This window comes from Oryx dammah, unplaced genomic scaffold (genome assembly GCF_014754425.2).
Source record: "Oryx dammah isolate SB20612 unplaced genomic scaffold, SCBI_Odam_1.1 HiC_scaffold_12, whole genome shotgun sequence".
Taxonomy (NCBI): Eukaryota; Metazoa; Chordata; class Mammalia; order Artiodactyla; family Bovidae; genus Oryx; species Oryx dammah.
In genome coordinates, this window is record NW_024070196.1 from 7,565,006 (window position 1) to 7,588,733 (window position 23,728).

Genomic DNA, 23,728 nt, shown 5'->3' on the forward strand with positions numbered 1-23,728 from the left:
TAAGTGATGTTGAGTTACCCTTTTCTGTACTTCTTAGCCATCTGTATGTATTCTTTGTAAAAAAAAAAGTCTATTCAGATCCTCTGTCCGTTTTTAAGTTAGATTGTTCTCTTGATGTTGAGTTATGTGAATCCTTCCTGTGTTTTGGATATTAACCCTTTTCAGGTATTATGATCTGTAAATATTTTCCCCCATTCCATCTGTTGCTTTTTCACTTGGTTGATCGTTTCCTTTGCTGTCCAGAGGTTTTTAGCTTGATGTAATCTCACTTGTTTATTTTTTGCTTTTGTTGTCTTTGCTTTTGGTGTCAAATCCAAGTGTTTCAAATTGCTAAAGATGTGAAAATCCTCTATACTTTTCACTAATGCCTTAGTTATGTATCTTTAACAAATGTTAAAAATGTTAAGGAGGACAAATTACAAAGAATTTTATGTGACTTGGATATTTAGGATAGATAGATAAAAAATAGTTATCCATTTTTGTTTTTGTATTTATAAGAATCATAATATTAAACATCAACAAATATGGATAAGATTTCAACAACTTTTCTAAGTATCTACATTCTTTTTGGAGGCAGAGTTTTATAATGTTGATGTTTCCAGACACACATATGCAACTACAGAAGCTATCAAAGAATTAGAGCCAAAGACAAGGCTGTCTGTGGGGAATTGGCAAGTGAAAAATCTGGAAAAAACTAGGATAAAAGAAGTACACAAGTAAAGTTTGATGTGTCCAGATGATGGAAGACTGTATAGCCATTAATGTATTATGAATTGTGATATTGACATGAAAGTATATGCTCTCTGAATTGGTAAGTGTAAGAGATCACCAAACTATTTTAAATATTTGTGTCGGTAAGTGGATACTTTGTATACTGTGTATTGCTGTTGTTCAGTTGCTCAGTCTGTGCAACTCTTCACGATCCTATGGACTGGAGCACACCAGGCTTCCCTGTCCTTCACTGTCTCCCAGAATCTGCTCAAACTCATGTCCATTGAGTCAGCGATGTCATCCAACCATCTCATCCTCTGTCGCCCACTTCTCCTCCTGCCCTCAACCTTTCCCAGCGTCAGGGTCTTTTCTAAGGAGTTGGCTCATCGCATCAAGTGGCCAGAGTATTGGAGCTTCAGTTTCAGCATCAGTCCCTCCAATGAATATTCAGGGTTGATTTCCTTTAGGATTGACTGGTTGGATCCCCTTGCTGTCTGAGGGACCCTCAAGAGTCTTCTCTGGCACCCCAGTTCAAAAGCATCAATCCTTTGGCACTCAGCCTTCTTTATGGTCCAACTCTCACATCCATACTTGACTACTGGAAAAGCCATAGCTCTGACTATATGGACCTTTGTTGTCAAAGTGATGTCTCTGCTTTTCAATATGCTGTCTAGGCTAGAAAAAAGTCTGAAATAATAACTGGTTCAATGCATGATACTGGATGCTTGGGGGTGGTACACTGAGATGACCCAGAAGGATGGTACAGGGAGGGAGGAGGGAAGGAGGTTCAGGATGGGGAACACGTGTATACCTGTGGCGGATTTATGTTGACATATGGCAAAACCAATACAATATTGTAAAGTAATTAACCTCCAATTAAAATAAATAAATTTATATTTAAAAAAGAAAAAAGAAAAAAAAAGCACAAGAAAGAAATAATAATAACTGGTAAATGTAAGTAATGGTCATTTTAGGTAGTGGAACTTAGAGGCATTTTTTCATTTTATTCTTCATAATTTACTAAATTATATGAATGCTTTATAATGAGCATATATAATTTTGATAGTCAGAGACAATAAATAGATTTTACTGGGTAGGAAAATACCTAGTTATTGTAATGTACCTTCCCTTCCTGCTCTCAGCTCTATGCTCTGGCTATATCAGAATTAAATGGAGCGTTAGACAAGGTTGGCGAATCTAAGAAAAAGAGGAATGGGAGAAATCATAGTCTACTTTCTAGAAATGAAGGTATATTTTCCTCCCTGACAGGAAAAATAGTAATAAGAACTACTTCTAATTGGTATTTATGTGTCACAGGATCAGATATTGTACTTTTGCTACAAAAAGGTGTGTGCAACAGAGGGTGAAACTATGCATCATCCTATTGCTGCTAGCTGGTGTTTACTGAGTGCTCCCTACATGTAGGCACAGCTTCAGCACTTTACATAGTAGCTCATTAATCCTCATGGTAGTCCTGGTATTGAGTGTGTGTGTGTATGTGCAGTCGTGTTGGACTCTTTGCAATCTCACAGTCTGTAGCCCACCAGGTTCCTCTGTCCATGAGATTCTCCAGGTAAGAATACTGGAGTGGGGATTCCTTCTCCTGAGGCTCTTCCCAACTCAGGGATCAAATCCACATCTCTTGCGTCTCCTTCATTGGCAGGCGTATTCTTTACCACTGAGCCACCTGGGCAGCCCAGTCCTGTTGTTATCCTTGTTTTACAGATGAGGCACAGAGAGAATATTAGTATGCCTCTACTTTCTAGATCTTTCTAGAACTGTGAGAACTTACTAGATTGAGGGCAGGAGGAGATTGCTTACATGTACTAGTTATCATTCCAGACTTTTTTCTATGCCTAGACAGCATATTAAAAAACAGAGATATCAGTTTGACAACAAAGGTCCATCTAGTCAAAGCTATGGTTTTTCCAGTAGTCATGTATGGGTGTGAGAGTTGGACCAGAAAGAAGGCTGAGTGCCGAAGAACTGATGCTTTCGAATTGGGGTGCTAGAGAAGACTCTTGAGAGCCCTTGGACAGCAAGGAGATCAAACAAGTCAATCCAAAAGGAAATCAACTGGAAGGACTAATATTCACTGGAAGGACTAATGCTGAAGCTGAAGCTCTAATACTTTGGCCACCCAATACAAAGAACTGACTCCTTAGAAAAGACCCTGATGCTGGGAAAGGTTGAGGGCAGAAGGAGAAGGGAGCAACAGAGGATGAGATGGTTGGACAGCATCGCTGACTCAATGGACATGAATTTGAGTTCTCATAGTTTTCATCGTTCTAGTAAGACCTATGAGCTTCAAAACCCAAGGGAAGGGAAGCATAGCTAGCAAAATAGAGCCTGGATTCAAACCCAGGCACTCTAGGCCAGGAGCGCCATTCTTACCTACTAAACCGGACAGCATTTTAAATTTCATTTCATTGGATCATCAACTGTGGAAAATTTGATGCAACTTTGTCACTAAAGCACTCTTAGTATTTGCAGAAGATAATTTTATTACCTCTAGCAATCTCTAGTTAGTATTGAGTTCTTACAAAATGTCATGGTAAGGTTTTGTACTTTTTAAATACTATTACACATGTTAGGATTATACTTTATGTATACAATTGTAGGTATATACTCACACAAGTACACTTATTAATGTAGTCTTAGAAGATGATTCCATTGTCATAAACTTTTCTTTATATAAGTTCATATAAATTTATATGATATATATATATATAGTATATATCATAGAAAGGGGAAAGGTTATAAATCAAGAACTTAGTATTATTGAGTTTTAAACCAACATTATACTGTCTTATATTAATAATTCTAATAATATTTACAAGAGGAAGCTACCAGATTTTATTGTTGGTTGTCAATATTCTAAATGCAGCCATGACTTGTTTTCTGTAATGTATATGTTCAACAAAATCAACATGTTTTCAAAACAGTGGAAAAAATCCATAATGAAAGGAAAAGAGGAGGAAAGGTTGGTAGAGATGGTATAAATAGACCAAGTCTTAAATAATTTCTCTTTGTATAATTAAAATGTAGTGTTATCATTCCAATTGAAAAAATAGAAAGTTATTAGAAAGAAACATTTAACAACTAACCTCATCTGCTTCACAAAAACCATTTCCTCTCTTGATTTACCATTATGGTGAGCCACATGAAAAAGCTTAGTCTTCAATTTTCAGATGAATTTTTTCATTGATGGATGCTTTATAGTAATCAAATGTAATTAAAATGGAATAAAAGATGTGCAAAACAGAAGTATCCAGTTTTAGGAAATGGCGAGTATATATAGTACTTAGATTTTCTGAAACCTGTATATATGTAATAATTATATATTTAGGTCCTTAAACAAATTTACATTTTCTTTCAAAATAAATACTCTATTGAAGTGGTTTTTTTTAAAGCAAGGTTTCATATTTTGTTTTATGTCTCTAAGAGGTCAGGTGGGTATTAGCTTTTGCTAACCTGGACAATTATATTGTTTGTTTTTATTTAAAAACCTTATTAGTTGATGGTAAATACTTATTTTGTATAAAAATTAAGTCGTAATAGTTTGGACTTCAGTGCAGCTTTTTGATCTTTCCAATAATAGATATTTATAATTAGGCTTATAGTAGGGTCAACAAAAGCTTATCCAGTGGCCATTTAAAATCAAATCATTTACATATACAGGGTCCTATTTTCTTGCATTTGTTTCCACAGTGCATTGCACATAATACTCAGTAAATGTTACGTTAAAGTGAAGGAGTTAAAGTGAATGAGTAAACAAATGGGAAATGTTAACCTCTGTCCCAGGAGTAGTTAAACTTAAGTTTTAATTGAAAGAGTTAATTGTACTTCTATAAAACTAAAAATAAGGAAATGTTGACCTCCTCTTCATTTCATGATAGATGGTATGAAAATGGTAAATGAATGAAGTGGATTCTCTCTGCTAGTAACAACGTACTTCAGCTGTTAATGAGAACTTTGCAGTGCCTTTTGAAAGTAATTTAATTTTCATTAAGACTGAGGAGATGATGGCCAAAATACCAAGAACTTTATTCATTTTTAAAAACGCAAGTCAAAGTTTGCCAGAAATAGGTGTCGGGGCTATTTTTACCTGGCTTATTAATTCCCTTTGCCTTAATGGATACAGATCTTTTGAAATATTTTTCTCATTGGATATTTATGAACAGGATACCAGAGAAATTAGTTTCCTCCGTCTCTTCTTTCAAGTATAACTTTAAGTGGTTCAGAGTCCATTTGATGAAGAAATACATTTAGTGTTATGAGAGCACCAAAGAAACACATTTAATAGCAGCATTTGTTATTCTGCCTAATGGTGTAAAACATTTCACCTAATATTTTAAAACATAGGTCCAATATAAATGCTTAATGGGTATTATGGAGCTCTTGTTCTGCTTAAATGAAACTTGGGTTGTTATAATGGCGTCTGTAAGTTAGTAACTGATATTCCCTGTTATGTACTGAGAAAAGCACATCTGTAAAAACTGATGTGTCCTGGTGTTTGTGGCAGGATTTGGGCTGTCTTTAATCTCCTTTGACTTGTTCATCTTCCTTTAAGGCCATCCATAAAGATGCACTGAGTGTCCTTTTCAGCCTTTGGTTAGGATTTGCATCAGTAGTCATAAACCTGCTCTCCGGACAAAGACACCCTTTCCTTTGAAGTAATTGCTCAAGCTTTTCAAAGCAGTCCAAGAAGTCTATTCTCTTTCTCTTTTTATTTTTCTTTAAGAAGAGTTTGAAGTGTAGCCCCTTAAACTAGCAGCAAGATAAATTTTTCTCTTCAGCTTTATTGAAAGCCATGACGGTTTTTCAAGCAGTAAGACTTTAAAAGGTTCTTAAGGGAATCTGTTCTGCTTTATGATCTATAGCTTTTGGTAGATCCCACTGTCTCAGAAAGCAAAAGTGAAGACTTTTTGTATCCACTAACTACTGCAAATTTTTATCACAGAATTAACCTGATGTTTTTCAGAAGACATTTTCCCCCTGCTCTATATTCAGTTTAGAGACTTCGATGAGAGATGGCCATAGCTTTGGAGTCTTTGAAAAAGTTATATGTGGCCGGTGTTGTCTTATTTGAGCTGATTTTCCCCGCTAGGTACTAACTCTGTGTGTTGACAGGTAGTGGGAGGGGCAAATTTAGCTGAGTGCTGCAGTGAGAGTCTTATATGGTTCCCAGATTTCTTTTCTAGGCTTTGCAAACACATATACCTAGACATGTATATGTATTGTTATCGATCTGTGAATGTTATTGCTATATTGCAGGATAATGTAACCACCGAGCAATAAATCGATTCTGTGAGCCACCATGAAGCCTGCGTTTCCCTTCCCCCATCCTCTCGTCTAGCCTTCATAATTTCATTCCAAGGGGTCCCCAAAATATCTGTTGAACTTACCACTTTGGACCTGTCGGACTTAAATCTCACATCGTATAATTCTGTTTGCTACAGTGAAATTGTAATATGTAAAACATTCGGTTTATAGAAACTTACAAAAATCCAAGTATTTATTTTGAGCATATTTTTTAATGAGAAAATGTAAAGAATATCCGATCTTCACCCCATACAGTAAAGGATAATACGAAGTTTAGTCTTTAAACAAGACTGGAAATAGCTTTTCTTAGAGGAAATGATCTCTCTTCTTATATTGTTGTATGTGGACTTTTAGAGGTTGTTAATGTGTGTTTCCTGAAGTGGGGGAAAGAAAGTTCAGTAGCAGGGGCTTTTTTTTTTTTTAAACTGGAAAAAATCTAGTGAAACCAGTTACCTAAGTAGACCCCAATGATCGTAAGTTTGCCCTTATGCTTTCAATTTGTTGTTTTTCTTTTCTTTTTCTCTCCTTTTCCTCTTTCTCCCCCCTGTATTTCCTGAGCTGTCTAATCTGCTTCCTGGGTTAGGAAACATTTTGCCAAACTTTGAAGCCAGAGTCCTAGCGCTGAACAGGCCTTATTTAGAGATCAAGCCCAAGGAAAAGAAAAATCTCTTTCGGTTTTGAAATGACACAGTATGTGCCTGTGTGTTCTGATGTGTGGAGGGAAAAATGATTGGTACGGTGTGGATTATTAGAAACTAGTATTTGTCAATAAAGCATAGTTTAAAAAATGTTAATTATGAGTTTACAAAAAGAATGCTTATATCTTAATTCACTTTATGGGATAAATCATGAGGCTTCCTAAACTCTTAATTTTACAGTCTTAGAAAATTCTCAGTTGAAGAAATCTAATTGATAGCAATCTTCTCATTTCCTCTCCATGTCTCTGAGAAAATACTCTTAGATCTAGAAAACAAACAAACAAAAAAGTTAGCATTGGCATGCTTAAGTGACAGCATCCCAGAAAATAATACTTTATGAAAACAAAAAGGAACAATTACAATGAAAATATATTCCTTAGATCTTAATGATTTTAATTCTTGATTTTAAAAAAGTTGCCAATAGATATAGACATTAATTTCAACAATATAACATTATATGGTATTTTTGTGGAATATAGAGCATCTTGAGAAAGGGGAAGAAACCATGAATCAGGGCTAAAGTATTGGTAACTTTTAAAAATTATTTCTCTTTTTAGTGCCAAGACTTACCTCTAGCAGAAGGTTAAGTAGTTCAGACAGGTTTGCATTATTTGCTTCTTTTCTTAACAAATTTATATACTTTTAAAGGGGAAAAAAAAGCTGCTTGTGTAACAAATGCTTTCTGGTTTGGAAAATCTGAAGTTAACTTTGTATTAAGGTGGGTTTCTCTTCCCATGCATGCTTGCTGCATGCTAAGTCACTTCAGTTGTGTCCAACTCTTTGCAACCCTATAGACCACAGCCTGCCAGGCCGCACTGTCCATGGGATTCTCCCGGCAAGAATACTGGAGTGGGTTGCCATGCCCTGCTCCCGGGGATATTCCCAACCCAGGGATCGAACCCATGTCTCTTACATGTCCTACATTGGGAGGCAGGCTCTTTACCAGTAGCACCACCTGGGAAGCCCATTCTTTCCCCGCAAAAGTTTTAAAACTGAGTCAAAGAAACCAGGCCCTTGTTGCACTTACCCCCTAACCTTTTGGTATGTCATTTGAGGGCTCCCTTGGTCAGTCACCCAGCATGCAAGCCAGTTCCTGCCTCTGCACGGAGCACAGCCAGTGTGGTGCAGAGTTTGATATGCTGCCTTTTCACTCAGAAGCACCTAGAGTCACCAAAGCCAGGAAGGACACGGTGGGGACCTAACCTTGCATCATGCAGTCAGTAAACGCACTGCGTTCATTATGTGAGACGACCAGACAGACGCGAAGTAACTGCAGGCTCCTGGGGCAGAGGGGCCCAGAGCACAGAGACAGACTGTCTTTAAAGAAGAGGTGCTCTCCTGGTTTGGGTCAATGTGCTGTCAAGAAAACCTCTTTTCCTTCCTCCCACCCCCAAAAACACAGGCATGTACATAAATTTGCATGACATTTCAGAGAACATGTTGACCATCATAAAAAGCACTAGTTAATTTTTTGACCAGCAGCATTTGGTCATAACACAATGGTGTGATCACTCACCTGGAGCCAGACATCCTGGAGTGCAAAGTCAAGTGGGCCTTAGGAAGCATCACTACGAACAAAGCTAGTGGAGGTGATGGAATTCCAGTGGAGCTATTTCAAATCCTAAAAGATGATGCTGGGAAAGTGTTGCACTCAATATGCCAGCAAATTTGGAAAATTTAGCAGTGGCCACAGGACTGGAAAAGGTCAGTTTTCATTCCAATTCCAAAGAAAGGCAATGCCAAAGAATGCTCAAACTACTACATAATTGTACTCATCTCACACACTAGCAAAGCAATGCTCAAAATTCTCCAAGCTAGGCTTCAATAGTACATAAACCAGGAACTTCCAGATGTTTAAGCTGGATTTAGAAAAGGCAGAGGAACCAGAGAGATCAAATTACCCACATCTGTTGGATGCTAGATGAAGGACAAGCTGGAATCAAGCTTGCTGGGAGAAAAATCAATAACCTCAAACACACAGATGACACCACCCTTATGGCAGAAAGCGAAGAGGAACTGAGGAGCCTCTTGATAAAGATGAATGAAAGAGGAGGATGAAAAAGTTGGCTTAAAACTCAACATTCAGAAAACTAAGATCATGGCGTCTGGTCCCATCACCTCATGGCAAATAGATGGGGAAACAGTGGAAATAGTGACAGACTTTATTTTCTTGGGCTCCAAAATCATTTCAGACGGTGACTGCAGCCATGAAATTAAAAGACGTTTGCTCCTTGGAAGAAAAGCTATGACCAACCTAGACAGCGTATTAAAAAGCAGAGGCATTACTTTGCTGACGAAGGTCCATCTAGTCAAAGGTATGGTTTTTCCAGTGGTCATGTATGGATGTGAGAGTTGGACTATAAAGAAAGCTGAGCACCGAAGAATTGATGCTTTTGAATTGTGATGTTGGAGAAGACTCTTGAGAGTCCCTTGGACTGCAAGGAAATCAAACCAGTCAATCTTAAAGGAAATCAATCCTGAATATTCATTGGAAGGACTGATGCTGAAGCTGAAACTCCAATCCTTTGGCCACCTGATGGGAAGAACTGACTCACTGGAAAAGACCCTGATCCTGGGAAAGATTGAAGGCAGGAGGAGAAGGGGATGACAGAGGATGAGATGGTTGGATGGCATCACCAACTCAACTGACATGAGTTTGAGATGATGAAGGACAGGGAAGCCTGGCGTGCTGCAGTTCATGGGGTTGCAAAGAGTCGGACACGACTGCATGACTAAACTGAACTGAGCTGCTTCAAGACACCATGAATGCAGTTCAGACCGTCTTCACCAAGGCAAGGGTCTCAGTGGCCCAGGAGGAGGAGGGCGAGCTGACGGGGTGGGGAGAGGAAGCCACCACATTCCGTACTTTATTATTATTCATCCACAGATCATCTCATCAGAGGGCTCATATATATATTTGCAAAAGTATCGGAGGCAGTTATAATGCAGATTTTTGTGTTATTTTTTCCGTTTTAAACTATCATTGTTTGATCATCATGTAAAGCTTAGAAATTTAGCAACCTGGGCTTCTGAAACTCTAGCATAGAGTCTAGATCATCACCTAAAAGTAGGGTTTGGGGTCAAAGTCCCTGGTGGCTCAGGCAGTAACGAACCTGCGTGCAAATGCAGGAGACCTGGATTAAATCCTTAGATCAAGAAGACCGCCTGGAGGAGAGCATGGCAACCCACTCCAGCATTCTTGCCTGGAGAATCCTCATGGACAGAGGAACCTGGTGAGCTACAGTCCATGGGGTCACAAAAGGGTTGGACATGACTGAGCAGCTGACACACATTTCTTTCCAAAGCTGTAAATTAAAGATTAGGCATCAGGGGTATGAGGAGCAAATTATTGGTGATTTAATCTGAGTAGAGGGAGGTCACCCTCACATGAACTTGAATTAATTTGTTCTTTCTTTTTCCCCCCAAAAGGTGAGACCGCCACTCCCCGGGCCATTCTGACAGGCCACGACTATGAGGTCACTTGTGCTGCAGTCTGCGCGGAGCTCGGCCTCGTGCTAAGCGGCTCCAGAGGTAACCCTGCGGGACCTTCACGAATGAGTGCGCGTTTTGGTGTCTGCTAGTAACAGATTGCCAAAGATGAACTTGGTGCCTTTTTTCCTGAAGCTGTGCTGTCACAGGGGCTGTTAGTCACATGGCAGACCATAACTGTTCACATTAACTGAAGTGAAATAAAATTTGCAGTTCAGTTCCCTGGTGGCCCTGACCACATTGCAGGGGCTCAGTATTCACCCATGACTAGGGACTGTGGTGTCGGACAGCCCAGAAAGGGAACTTTTCCATCATGGCAGAAAGCCCTGTTCCACAGCATTGCTCTGGAGAGCGAGGCGAGGACAGGAGCATCTTTGTGTGTTTGTTTATTCTTCTAGATTCTGACGGGGCTGGCTTCCATCCCATACCTGAACGGAACTTCCCGACCCAGTCTGTCTTTCCTTCCAAATCTCTGAACGAGATGGCATTGAGAATGGAGTGGAAAAATACTTCAGCTGGTTTGCCCGAGGGTCTCCCTCAAAGTATCTCCTGTGTTCTGGCCAAAGGTGTTAAGCACGCTCTCCAAGAGCACACACACTGATCAGCGTCTGACCCGGAGCAGGGCAGTTTCCAGTTCACTTTCATCCAGTTGTAATAATCTGTTCATCTCTCTGTCCCGCTGCCCTGAACTCAGCTCTGAACATACAAAATGCAATCACATCTCTCTTAGGCTGATCTGATGGGGAGGCATAGAGTTCTTGAGTCACCTTACCTGTGCCTTGAACTATAATACTTTATCTAGCTAACAAGACGTATTAGTTCAATATTGGTATTTAAAACCTAGTTGGTCAAAATAATGAAACAATAATAATGATGGGAAGAATTCTATAACTGCTTTTTATACCCAGTATTTTATTTATCCTGAGCTAACATGAGTTCTTGGACTATATGTGATCCAAACTGGACATCTTTCATGGTTTCATGCAAAGATTAAAAATCAGTCATTTAAATGGGAAATATTATGATTAATAATCAGTTGGAAATTTTATGGCTGTTCTGTGGCTTTTAAATTTTTTATCAAAACATTTAAAATTCTCTTGTTCAGTTTCATACATACACATATACATACATGGGCTTCCCCGGTGACTCAGTGGTAAAGAATCTGCCTGCTATGCAGGAGACGTAGGTTTGATCCCCAGGTCAGGATCATTTCCCTGGAGGTGAGAATGGCAACTCGCTCCAGTATTCTTGCCTGGAGAATCCCATGGACAGAGGAGCCTGGTGAGCTACAGTCCACGAGGCAGCAGAGTTGGATACGACTGAGCGCATATACATACGTAATACACATCTATGGACATAAAAATCAAGTAAAACATTTACTTCAGTCCAGTCGCTCAGTCGTGTCCGACTCTTTGCGACCCCATGAATCGCAGCACGCCAGGCCTCCCTGTCATCACCAACTCCCGGAGTTCACTCAGACTCACATCCATCGAGTGATGCCACCCAGCCATCTCATCCTCTGTCGTCCCCTTCTCCTGCCCCCAATTCCTCCCAGCATCAGAGTCTTTTCTAATGAGCCAACTCTTCACATTTACTTAGTACACAGTAATTTAAAACATTAGAAACACTGAGAATGAAAAATACGAGTGCTGTGACAGTGCTTGCCCCTTCCTCTCCATGTCATGGAAGGTAAGGGGTGAGCATCTTCTGGACGCCTTGACCAGCTGTCAGACCCCTTCCTCAGTTTGGATCAGCTTCCAACATGTTATCTTCTCTGCTTTCAGTATCATGAAACATCTCCTTGGTTTCCTTTAATGTAAAGGTTCCTGCTGGCCCCACTCCCAGGGTATCCTCATGTTTAATAAGCCACTTTCCTAACTTAGGTCGGTGAGACCACCTTCACTCACTCCCTGGGGCTGCGCACCCACAGCCTCTAAGTGATGCCAACACCCACGGCCAGCTCTGTCCTCTCTAAATCCATGTGGGTTTGCTTCAGATGTCACTTCCAGCATGTCCTTATGGCAGAGTCATCTTTGCTGGCCCCTGTCCTCTTTTGATCATCCGTTTTTGTAAAATGCCAGATAGTCCTGTCCCTGGCGACAAGGAGGCAACAGAACTACAGGGCCTGCTGTCTGTGGGTAAGCTGAGTCACGGACACGGGGTCACCAACAGACTTTGAGAGAAGCCGGCCTGTTATTTATAGTCGTTTGTGGGCTGAAGAGCTGGTTATGGAGTGTGTACCTTATGCAGTTCCTGTGTTAACTGAAATCTGAACCGAGGCTGAGGTCATTTAGAGTGATGACTGAAATCCACGCCTGCCGGACCCATGCAGGGCAAACACTGCCTTGTGTATTTATGGTGAGGATGCTGAAAACTTACCAACTCCCTGAGTGGTCAAGAGAAAGCTGAGAGGCGTGCCTTAGTAGTCACGTAGGGACCGGGAATGAGTCCATGTAGACGGAATAATTTAGAGAAAAGTGGGCCTGTAGTCTAGTTACCTTGTTTATCCAACGAGACATTTCTTAGGACCTGCTCATCACACGGGCAGTTTTGGTTACCTGCTCCTCCTTTGCACTGCATGCAGCAGGCACTCGGTAAAGATGGAACAGCACCGCTACGTGTGGGCTGCTCGGCAGTCTCTTCACCTTCCTTACTGAGCCTTCAACGCCGCCCCCACCCAGGCCCCTGTGAGATGCAGCGAAGGTCACAGACGGCCATCTTGTGCCTCATGGCAGCCCATGTTCAACTGAGGCCCAGCCTTCCTGGAAGCTCTTCTAGGATTTGAAGTTTGTCCTGTTCCTTTCTGAATTCCTCCAGTTTTTTTTTTTTTATCATCTCTGGGCATAATGAATTTCACAAGTAATTTCCTGTTTCTTGCGATGTGAAATTGAACATGTATGACTGTTATCTCCCAAGTGGAAGGTGAGATCTGGCTGACATGCTGATTTTACAAAATAACTGATATCTTTTTCAGTCTTTCTGCAGCTGTGATATGGTACTGACATCCTGTTTGATCTGTGCTCGAGAGTCAGATCACTTTTGTCTGTTCTTAGGAAAAAGCTTCATTTTGCCTTTTGTTTCTGTTTTCTCAGAGGGACCATGTCTCATACATTCCATGAATGGAGACTTGTTAAGGACTTTGGAGGGTCCAGAAAACTGCCTGAAACCAAAACTCATTCAGGCGTCAAGAGAGGGCCACTGTGTCATATTCTATGAGAATGGCTCCTTCTGTACGTTCAGTGTGAACGGAAAGCTGCAGGCCGCCACGGAGACCGACGATAACATAAGGGTAAGTGTTCCACACAGACTCCTCAGGGTCTGTGCTTTTACCTCAGCGCAGAGTTGAGTGAGGAGGCAGAAAGGTCCCGAAGAACCCTCTGTGTTTTGACACCAAGGGCCTCCTTTCTTACCCGAGAGAGAATCACCCGGTAGCACCTGGACGGGAGTGTCTGCTTCCCAGAGCCCAGCCTGTCCCGCCGTGCCAACTGTGTGCCCAGCCTGCAGTCCAGGTCGTGCAGTGAAGCCGGGAGGAGCCTTCAGCAGAGGGCTATTCTTAGATCTGAAACCATTCTGGGTGGCTCTCAGTGGCACTGCTCATTATTTTTTTGTTTTTGTTTTTTAACCTAAGAATGTTAACTGCACAGTGCTGTTTCCTGAGTATCAAAGCTAAAATAGTGCCTTTAGAGTACCCTAAAACTGGCTCCCTTTACACTTGAACAGGCTGATGGTGGGAATGGTAGGGATTACGATGCTTTAGGACTAGCATATAATTGCAGACTTGACTTCTGTGTGGATAACAAGACCCAAACACACCAAGTTAAGGAAGTTGTGCTTCAAATTATGATGTGAATCCGACAAATGATTTTTCACTTTTGGTGTACAAGAGACGACCCTGTGGACCCTCCTGGGTCTTCCTTCATTTTCAGGATAGGACTCCATGAGTATTAGAGGGTGAAGAGAAGAGTAAGGACTGCTCTCGGAAAGGCTATGTTTTCAAGGTCCTTCTTTTCACATCTCCAGACTTCTCGGTGCAAGTTAAGTTTCGTTTTACCTTATCCCTTGTATTTCCTGAGATAAGGTTGGAGGGGCATGTGACCTGCCCACAGTGAAGGGGCAGGATGTGTTGGGGGTGGGCAGAAGGCCGCAGAAGCCTCAGCCCTCTGAGTGTGGTGTAAGTTAGTTCTGGCCACTGTACTCATGGCTACTCCTGACCTGGAGTGACTTAGGTGACATACATTCTCGCAGTTTTCCCGCATCTAGTCTGATCTCTTTTCTCCTATAAATATTGGGATCAGGAAGTACTAAGGAGTAAGAGAGAGTGTTAGTCGCTCAGTCGTGTCCGACTCTTTGCAGCCCCTTAGACTGTAGCCCACCAGGCTCCTCTGTCCATGGAATTCTCCAGGCAAGAATACTAGAGTGGGTTTCCTTCTCCAGGGGATCTTCCTGACCCAGGGATTGAACCCTGGCCTCCCGCATTGCAGCCAGACTCTACCATCCAAGCCACCAGGGAAGCCCATTAAGAAACAGAAACCCTAAATATAGATGGCACTGATCAGACCGAAGGCACTTGCCGCTGCTATATCCTAGGATGATTTATTTTCCTTTTTTTCATGGATTGAGTTTTTTTTTTTAGTTTTTGGCTGCACTAAGCAACTTAGTTCCCCCAACCAGGGATCGAACCTGTGCCCTCAGCAATGAAAGAGTGGGGTCTTAACCACTGGAGCACTAGGGAATTCTCCAGGATGGCTTGCTAATTCAGTAAATAGCTTTCCTCTTTGCTCTCCTCTTCTCTCTGGGAATTTTCTTCAGTGCATTTTGCCCGCCCTGCACACACAGACGCTCACACTCTGCTTTTTATTTTTCCCTCCCTTCATTTAAACCAAGTACACATCAGAGGGTTTTCCTTTCCTCTTTTCTTTACGATAATAATGTTGATAATCTGTCACTTTGAGTTGCGATTATATTGTCAGCTACACTAATAAATCTGTAAAGTAATTTGAAATCCCTAGCTGGCTAAAACAATTTCTGTGGCCTTTCAGTCAGTACCAAAGGTTCCGGGAAGCTCCTCCAGGCAGCAGTTGGAGGCTTTCTGCTCACTGTTCTCACACACACGCTTTTCCTCTCTGCCCTGTGGCCGTTGTGTTTTTTCCTCAGTAATATTTCCCCCTGGATTTTAGGCTTAAACAATCTATCGCCTTTTCCCCAGCACGCCTGTACTTTATCATACTAACTTGTAAGTGGCAAGTGTGTGATTAAAGTGCGCTTGCCTAAAATGAGCACCGCCCGTGCCCAGCCCCAGAGACCCACCCTTTCGTAGCTGACTGCCTTGGGAAGGATGGAAAGCCACCACAGGCTGGGAGCAAGAGGCATCACAGAGCGACACTCTCCACCTCCGTCCTCAGTCGGAGCCTGTCTAAGGGGGGAGACCGTGGAAACAAATTAGTCGTTAGCTCAGACCAGAAATGAAGTTTCTTTGAAATAGCAAGAACCCTGTAGGCAGGCGGCCTGCGGAACCTCGGCCCTCATCAAGGCCTCCCACCTGTTTTTATTTAGATGCCAGATTGCGCTGTGGTGTTTGGTTAACATATCTGGGCACAGCAACCAGGCAGTGTTTAGATGTCTTAATGAAGAGCTTAAATTTAAGTGGGCAGCCCGTACGGAGCAGCAGTTACATTCTCCTAAACAAAGGCCCACCACCATTTCACCATAGGAACTCATTTATTTTCTCTTCCTGAGGAAGCTGTGTCTTCAGATGTGATTGTTGCCAGCAGATGGCTGGGGCCCGCTGGTCCCTCCTGGAAACCAGGGCAGCCAGTGTTGTCCACGCTCTCAGGAGTCCAAAGACTGATGTTCACGTGTTTCCAGGGCCCTCCTAACATCTAGAGTCTCAGCCCAGCCTTGACACTCAGGAGGCTCATGAGATCAAGAACCCCACTGGGGTTGGGGGGAGATGGGGTGCTGTTCAGGAAACGCCCCCCTGGATCTTATCGCCAGGGAAACTTGACAAGTCCCTCGTGAGAAGGGCCAACAAAATATTTTTTAACTTTGGAAGGCATCTGGTTTATTAGAATGTTTTAGATGTGGATAAAAGTATAGTCCTGGAAGTCCAGGTTTTACTTATTTCAACACAGAACTGGGATTAAGGAGTTTTTACTCTAGGACAAAGAATTAAAGATTAATGGTTTTAATTTATGTTTTAATATAGCACTTATCCAGTAAAAAGCCTCAAGTATAAAACTCAAGTGAACCACAGCGACAAGGTCAATGGGTTTTCATCCACTGAATTTTATAAGTGTGGCAAATAATTATTTGTAGTAGTCTTCATTTCCAAGATAACTCCCTGGAGAGTGCTGTTTGTGAAATGAATGGGGGAAGGATATTGGGTTTTACTTACATTGAAAAATCTTATTATTTGTATTGGTTAAAATTTAGAAAATACTTCTTACATGTAACTATCTTCTGCCCATGGGTTGTGATTTCTTAGCTATATTTTTATGTTTTTGAAAATAAGCTATATTTAAGAGACCTCTAAAAGTTTACATTTACTTTCATGTGAATTTGAATGGCTATGAAACAGTCCTTACAGAAAACTGTAATTAAAAAAAATTTTTTTTTCTGTGGTAAAAGGGTAGCTTGAAAACGTAAGGCAACTATCCTAAAACTCTGAGTGCAGAACAATGTAAATATATTTTTCAGAAGGTAGATATTTTCTTTCTGGCTTGCCATCTGGATTCCCACATTGACTGTGTCCAGGTGGACATAAGATTATAGGTTTTTCTAGTAACTTTTAGAACTCCCAATGCCCTCCAGCTAAAGAAAGGAAGTGTGTGTCTTAATGAGCCGGGAGAAGAAGGTTTGCAGAGCAGGGAGCCAGAGGAGAGGAAGGGGCAGTGGGATCTGCTCTTGGAATAGGGAGTGACCTTTTCGGTCAGGAGCAGGCACACTTCCTCCGTAAAAAAATAAATAAATAAATAAAGTAGCCAGAAATGAATGGGTGTGGCTTTGTCCTAACAGCCCTTACTTATGGACACTGAGATTTAGAATTGATATTATTTTCATATGTCATGAAATATTTGATTTTTTTCCAACCAGGAAGAAACATGTAAAAAGTCATAGAAAAACAGGCAGTGACCTGCCTTCGGTGGGTTTGACAGGATTACAGAGCAAATTACATGTCTGCCCTTCGAGTTTAGCACCGGCAGAAAGCAGTCAGTCCTGAAGCAAGAAGAAAATGCTTCAACTGGCTTTACCCTGGGAGTTGTGTTTCCTTACCAAGTTGGCGTCCCAACTGCTGTAAAGCAGAGCGACGCAGCAGCAGCAAGGGTGCTTGAGCTGTAGGTGGTCTCCTGTGGGGTCAGGCCCCCAGGGCGGCAGTGTTTTTATGACGGGGGACGTGATGTCAGCTAGCACCATCTGCCCAGCCTTGGTAGCTTGGCGTGTCCACAGTGAATGCAGAGGTGCCAGGAAGCTCCTTATTTCAGAGCCCAGGTCTCCGTTCACAACACACACCGTTTAATTGGTATTTGTAGAGTTGGAAGAGTTTGGCACCTCATCCTTAAAAAGCACAAATTTTAAAAAAAGATAGAAAGAAAAAGCACTGCCTACCTTTGCCCGTATGATTTTTGAAAAGCACCAAAAGTCTTCTGTGACTCGTGATTTCCTGAAAACTACTCAGGAACACACACACTCCCTCCCTTCTCCCTACGCCATAGTAGCTGGCTTCATGTCGAATTACTCAGAGGTGCGGGCTGGGGCGGGCAGGCTTTCCTGGAGCCCCGACCCTGCTGAACGCTGCTGTGTCTCCCCAGGCCATCCAGCTGAGCCGGGATGGGCAGTACCTGCTCACCGGAGGGGACAACGGTGTGCTCATGGTCTGGCAGGTGTCTGACCTCAAGCAGCTGTTCGCCTATCCAGGCTGCGATGCCGGGATCCGGGCCATGGCCCTGTCTTACGACCAGAGGTAACACTGGAACGGGGGCTGTACTGGTGGTGTTAAAATCTGTCCAGGGATTTATGTAGATGGGCTGGGCTGTGGCAGGTCACCAGTGCCATTGAAGAAGCCAGTGAGTATTGGAATTTCCAAGATACTCTTTAAAAAGCATGTTTTTCTTTGATGACATTGCCAATTGTGGACAGAGGCTATCTTGTCTAGGGTTAGACAGGATTTAAGTAACAAAGGCTCCAGTTACATTGCTGTAAAGTTTCTATACTCTTAAAGTACCTTTTTTTCTTAAACGAAATTTCTTGTGACATGCCATCTGTTCCATAATGATTCCATTGAGAAATCTGGCTTATTTCCTAAAACCTTCATTTTGGGGAGACAGTCTTTATCTAACATCTTATTTCTTCTTAATATAGTCTCTCATTTTAGTTTTTAACATCTTTATTGTGATAAAGTATACATAAAACTTACTACTTAAACTATTTTTGGTGCTGCATAATTCAGTGACATCAAGGATACTCACAACTATCACCACTATCAATTTCCAAAACTTTTTCATTATTTCGTCTCACAGTGTCTTTTGATATGCAAAATCCTTTTTTTAATGAAGTCTAATTTATTTTTTCTGTTACTGCCTATGCTTTCAGTGTTATATCCAAGATCATTGCAAAAGTCAATGTCTTGAAGTTTTTCCTCTATATTTTCTAAGCATTCTGTAGTTTTAACTCATGTCTACCTTTTGATGCATTTTTAATTAATATTTGTATATGATCATTCTTTTGCATGTGGGTGTCAGTTTCCCAGCACTGTTTGTTGAAATGACTGTCCGTATATGTGAGAGGTTTTTCTGGTTTCTATTCTGCTGGTCTGCATATCTGTCTCTAAGCCAATACCACACTGTTTTGATTACTATACCTTTATAGTAAGGTTTTTTTAAATTTATTTTTATTGGAGGCTAATTACAATATTGTGATGGTTTTTGCCAAACATCGACATGAATCCGCCACGGGTGTACATATGTTCCCCGTCCTGAACCCCCCTCCCACCTCCCTCCCCATCCCATCCCTCAGGGTCATCCCAGTGCACCAGCCCCGAGCGCCTTGTCTCATGCATAGAACCTGGACTGGCGATCTGTAATCATCCCACCCTCGCCCTCTCCCACAGAGTCCCAAAGTCTGGTCTTTACATCTGTGTCTCTTCTGCTGTCTCACATACAGGGTTATTGTTACCATCTTTCTAAATTCCATATATATGTGTTAGTATACTGTATTGGTGTTTTTCTTTCTGGCTTACTTCATTCTGTATAATAGGCTCCAGTTTCATCCACCTCATTAGAACTGATTCAAATGCATTTTTTAATGGCTGAGTAATATTCCATTGTGTATATATACCACAGCTTTCTTATCCATTTGTCCGCCAGTGGGCATCTAGGTTGCTTCCATGTCCTGGCTATTATAAACAGTGCTGTGATGAACATTGGGGTACACGTATCTCTTTCAATTCTTATAGTAAGTTTTGAAATCAGAAAGTGTGAGATATCCAATTCTGTTGTGCTTTATTGAGATTGTTTTGGCTGTTTGGACACCCTTGAAATTTAGATTCCTTTATTTCTTTTCCTTGCCTAATTGCTTTGGCTGGGGCTGTTCATACTATATTGACTAGAAGTGGTGAAAGCAGGTATCCTTGTCTTATTCCCAGTAAGAGGGGAAAAACTTTCAGTGTTCACCGAGTATAATGTTAGCTAGAAAATTTTTCATAAATGCCCTTTATTGTGTTAAGGTACTGTCCATCTGGTCTTAGTTGTTTTTTTTTAATCACGAAAGGATGTTGGATTTTGTCAAATGCCTTTTCTCACATGGGATTTTTTGTTTTTAATTCTATTGCTGTGATATATTACAATTAATTTTTGTATATCAAACAAAAATTGAAACAATCCTTATATTCCAAGAATAAATCCCACTTTCTTCATGGTATATAATCGTCATAATATGCTACTGAATTTGGTTTGCTGGTGTTTGTTAAAGATTTTTGTATAAGTAATCATAGGGATAATAGTCTGTAATTTCATTTCTTGTAGTGTCTGTTTCATTTTGATATCAGGGTGTGTCGGCCTTATTGAATGACTTAGGAAGTGTTCTGTTTAGTTTTTTAAAGTGTTTGGTGTTAATTCTTTTTTAAATGTGTGGTAGACGTCTCTGGTGAAGTTCTCAGTAATGAGAGGGTTGTAATTACTGATTCAGTCTCATTACTAGCTATGTCTATTCAGATTTTCTCTTCATGATTAAATTGTGGAATAATGAGTGTTTCTAAGAACTTTTCCATTTCATCTAGATTATCCTATTTGTTGGCATATGGATGTTCCTAGTACTCTGATAATCCTTCTATTTCTATATAATTGGTAATAATGTCTCCACTTTATGATTTTTCATAATTTGATTTTATTTACCTTTTCAGAGAACCAATTTGCCTTTGATTTTTCTGTCTGTCTTCTATTCCCATTCTGGTTTTTACTGTTTCATTCCTGCTTAGCTTTGGGTTTACTTGGCACCTTTCTCTTGTTCTTTAAGGTGTAGAATTAGGTTACTGATTGACATATTTTTTAAGTATCTGTGTTTACAGCTATAAATTTCCCTTTTAGCACTGGTTTTGCTGCATCCTGTAAGGTTCGGCTTGTTGTTTTGATTTCATTTGTCTTGGTACTTTCTAATTTCCCTAGAGACTTTTCCTTTGACCTATCAGGTCAAACTTAACCAACTTTCCTTCTGTTACTGATGTCTAGTTTAATTCTGTTGTGATTAGGAAAAATACTTTGTATGATTTCAATCTTTTTAAAATGTATTTAAAGTGTTTTGTGCTCTACCATATGGCTTATCTTGGAGAATGTCCACTGTGCATACTGTGTTGGGTGAATGTTTATATGTGTCTTAGGCCCACCTGGTTTTTAGTATTGTTCAGATACTGTTGAATAATTTGCTTCCTTCCTTCTGGTGGTTCTACCCATTACTGAAGTTTCCAACTATTACTGTAGAACTGCTTCTCTCTCCAGTTCTGTCAGTGTTAGTTCCATACGTCTTGAGCGTGCTGTTTGTTCATATGTTTGTAATTGCTATATACTTTTGATGAATTGACACCTTTTATCATTGCTATATAGCATCCTTCTTTGTCTCTTATAACTTAAAACCTATTTTGTCTGATATTAGTATAGCCACTGTAGCTCCGTTTTCATTATTATTTGCATAGAATATCTTTTTCCATCCCTTCAACCTGTTTGTCTTTATAGATCAGTGAGTCTCTGGTACACAATATATAGTTTGATCACATCTTTATTCATTTTGCCAGTCTCTCTGCCTCCTGATTGGAGAATTTAATCACCTTACACGTAAAGTAATTACCGATAGGGAAAGACTCTTGCCATTGTATTATTTGCTTTCTACACGTCTCAGTGCTTTTTTGCCCCTCATATCCTCATTGCTGCCTTTAGTTGGGTTTTTGTTGTGACACATTTTAGTCCCTAATTTCGATACGAGGCGCTGCTAAGGATGACCTCTAAGGACTGTCCTAACCAAACCTGAGACAGAGAGGGTTAAACAGAGGAGGGTCTAAGATGATAAACAGGCGTCTGCCTCCCAGAGAGGCCGCTCTGCACTGCCTGTCTTACTGCTCCATCTCTTGCCTGCACCACCTGCTCGGGGCCGGGGGGGAAGCAGGCGCAGCTCCTGCAGTGAGCACGTCAGTGGGTGGCGACCCTCAGCAAGGTGGACGCAGTGTGGTGGTCCGCAGAGCACAGCCGAAACCGTGCCCAACACTGATTTCTTAGTCTTCTTTCATTTGGTACATGGCAAATACCTCTGTGATTGATCCTCCACCAACAGCTGCTTTGAGATCGTCATTATTTTCCTTCTGATACCTAATATACAGAATTCACTTGCCCAGCCTCCCTGCCTCAGAAATGGCTAGTCTGTTCAGGTTTGTGACTCATCCTGCACATACTGGCTGTACTTTCAATATAAAGGCAAGCTGTGGCTTGGACCCTTGCAGAGTGACAGAGGTAGGACCCTGAGCTTACCCAAGACTGCATTTTAGTTATCAGAAAACATACCACGAACCTCCCAAACTAGGTCTGGCTGCCATCTGCTGTATTTACTGCGTGGCTCCGGGGCGGCAGGCCTTCCTTTCGAGATCCTGGGTTTGTAAGCGCCTCCTCTCTCTGCCCCTCCCAGGTGCATCATCGCTGGCATGGCCTCAGGAAGCATTGTTCTGTTCTACAACGACTTTAACCGGTGGCACCACGAGTACCAAAGCCGCTACTGACGGTGACAGCTGGGCTCAGCCGTGCCCCCAGCCCCAGCACAGGAAGTGCCCTGAGCAGCTTTCTCTTAGAAATAGCTATCACATCCGAATGTAACTTCAATTTGCTCCAAGAAGCAAAATATTTTTTAAAGTTAATTGCTATTTTTGTAGACTTTGCTTGACTTTTTGGGGGGGAATAGCAAAGCAGAAAACTGGCTGCTGGGTTCTGTAGTTTTAAAAAAATCTATATTTTTAGTCATAATGAGAAGTCTATTTTCACCAATTACAGAAAGAGTGGAGTGAGTAAACCCACTTATTCTAGTTATATATGAAAAATCACTTCCCATTTATCTGTAATCTTGAGAATGTATGATTTTAACAAGAAGGAAATGGGTTATAATCCTGGGACACGGGAATTTTATGCTGTACTTTGGGTTCTGTATTTTTCCAAACAACTGTGCTTCTTCAGCACGGAAATTTCTGGGATTTAAATAGTCATGTTTAAATTATGGTAAATGTAATTTGAAACATCTCAATGAATTATTTCTATCAATATTATCTTTCAAGCATGTTTTAGACCTAGAAAATTATGGTTTGGGGGAGGCTTATTTTATTGTGTGGTCATCTTAAAGGACCTACTGTTCTAGCAAGTGTGAAATATTGCAGTGTTTTCTTCATCTGTCCTCATAGCAGATCAGAACGAAATGATGGAGATGTTCTTGGGCTCAGCCCTTTGTTTTTCTTTTAAAGTAAATGCAAGTAAGTACCAAAGCTCACCCTGAGGGTTGACTGTGCCCCCATACTGAGGCTGAGCCCTGTGGCTACTGGGTGCTGTGTGAAGCAACCCTTGTTTTACCTTCTATTTGTTATTAAACAATCTTCCTCTTCCTTTTGATTAGCGATTTGTACTACGAACATGTTATTTTGGTGTTGTAGAATTCTACTTTTCTAGTCGATTGCTGTGTGGAATTCTGTGAAAAATATCTGAAAAAAGGTCTGTATGGCATAAATAAATACTTTGTAAGTTGTGAACTCTGAGTTGAAACTGACATTCCATCTCTATTTCTCTTGCGACTTACCTAAAAGGGGTGACCTCCTTTCCTCCTGGGCTTCCCAGATGGCGCTAGTGGTAAAGAACCCGCCTGCCAGTGCAGGTAGAGACTAGCTTTGATCCCCCAGGTTGGGGAGATCCCCTGGAGGAGGGCATGGCAGCTCACTCCAATATTCTTGCCTCACGAATCCCATGGACAGATGAGCTTAGTGTGCTAGAGTC

The 23,728-nt window shown here is 41.2% G+C and overlaps 1 protein-coding gene across 5 annotated transcripts in view; it reads left to right on the forward strand.

The window, feature by feature from the left end:
• Window positions 1-23,504, forward strand: part of LRBA (LPS responsive beige-like anchor protein) — a 748,625-nt gene extending 725,121 nt beyond the window's left edge. For 4 of the 5 annotated variants that reach the window (XM_040251452.1, XM_040251455.1, XM_040251454.1 and 1 more), the window contains exons 54-57: window positions 10,164-10,265; window positions 13,316-13,512; window positions 18,032-18,183; window positions 22,386-23,493. In XM_040251452.1, coding sequence (XP_040107386.1) covers window positions 10,164-10,265; window positions 13,316-13,512; window positions 18,032-18,183; window positions 22,386-22,476 — 542 coding nt within the window. In that variant the 3' untranslated portion in view covers window positions 22,477-23,493. Of the gene's footprint in view, window positions 1-10,163; window positions 10,266-13,315; window positions 13,513-18,031; window positions 18,184-22,385 lie in introns of all 5 variants that reach the window. The other variant, XM_040251453.1, reaches the window with a different exon arrangement.
• Window positions 23,505-23,728: the final 224 nt, after the last annotated feature.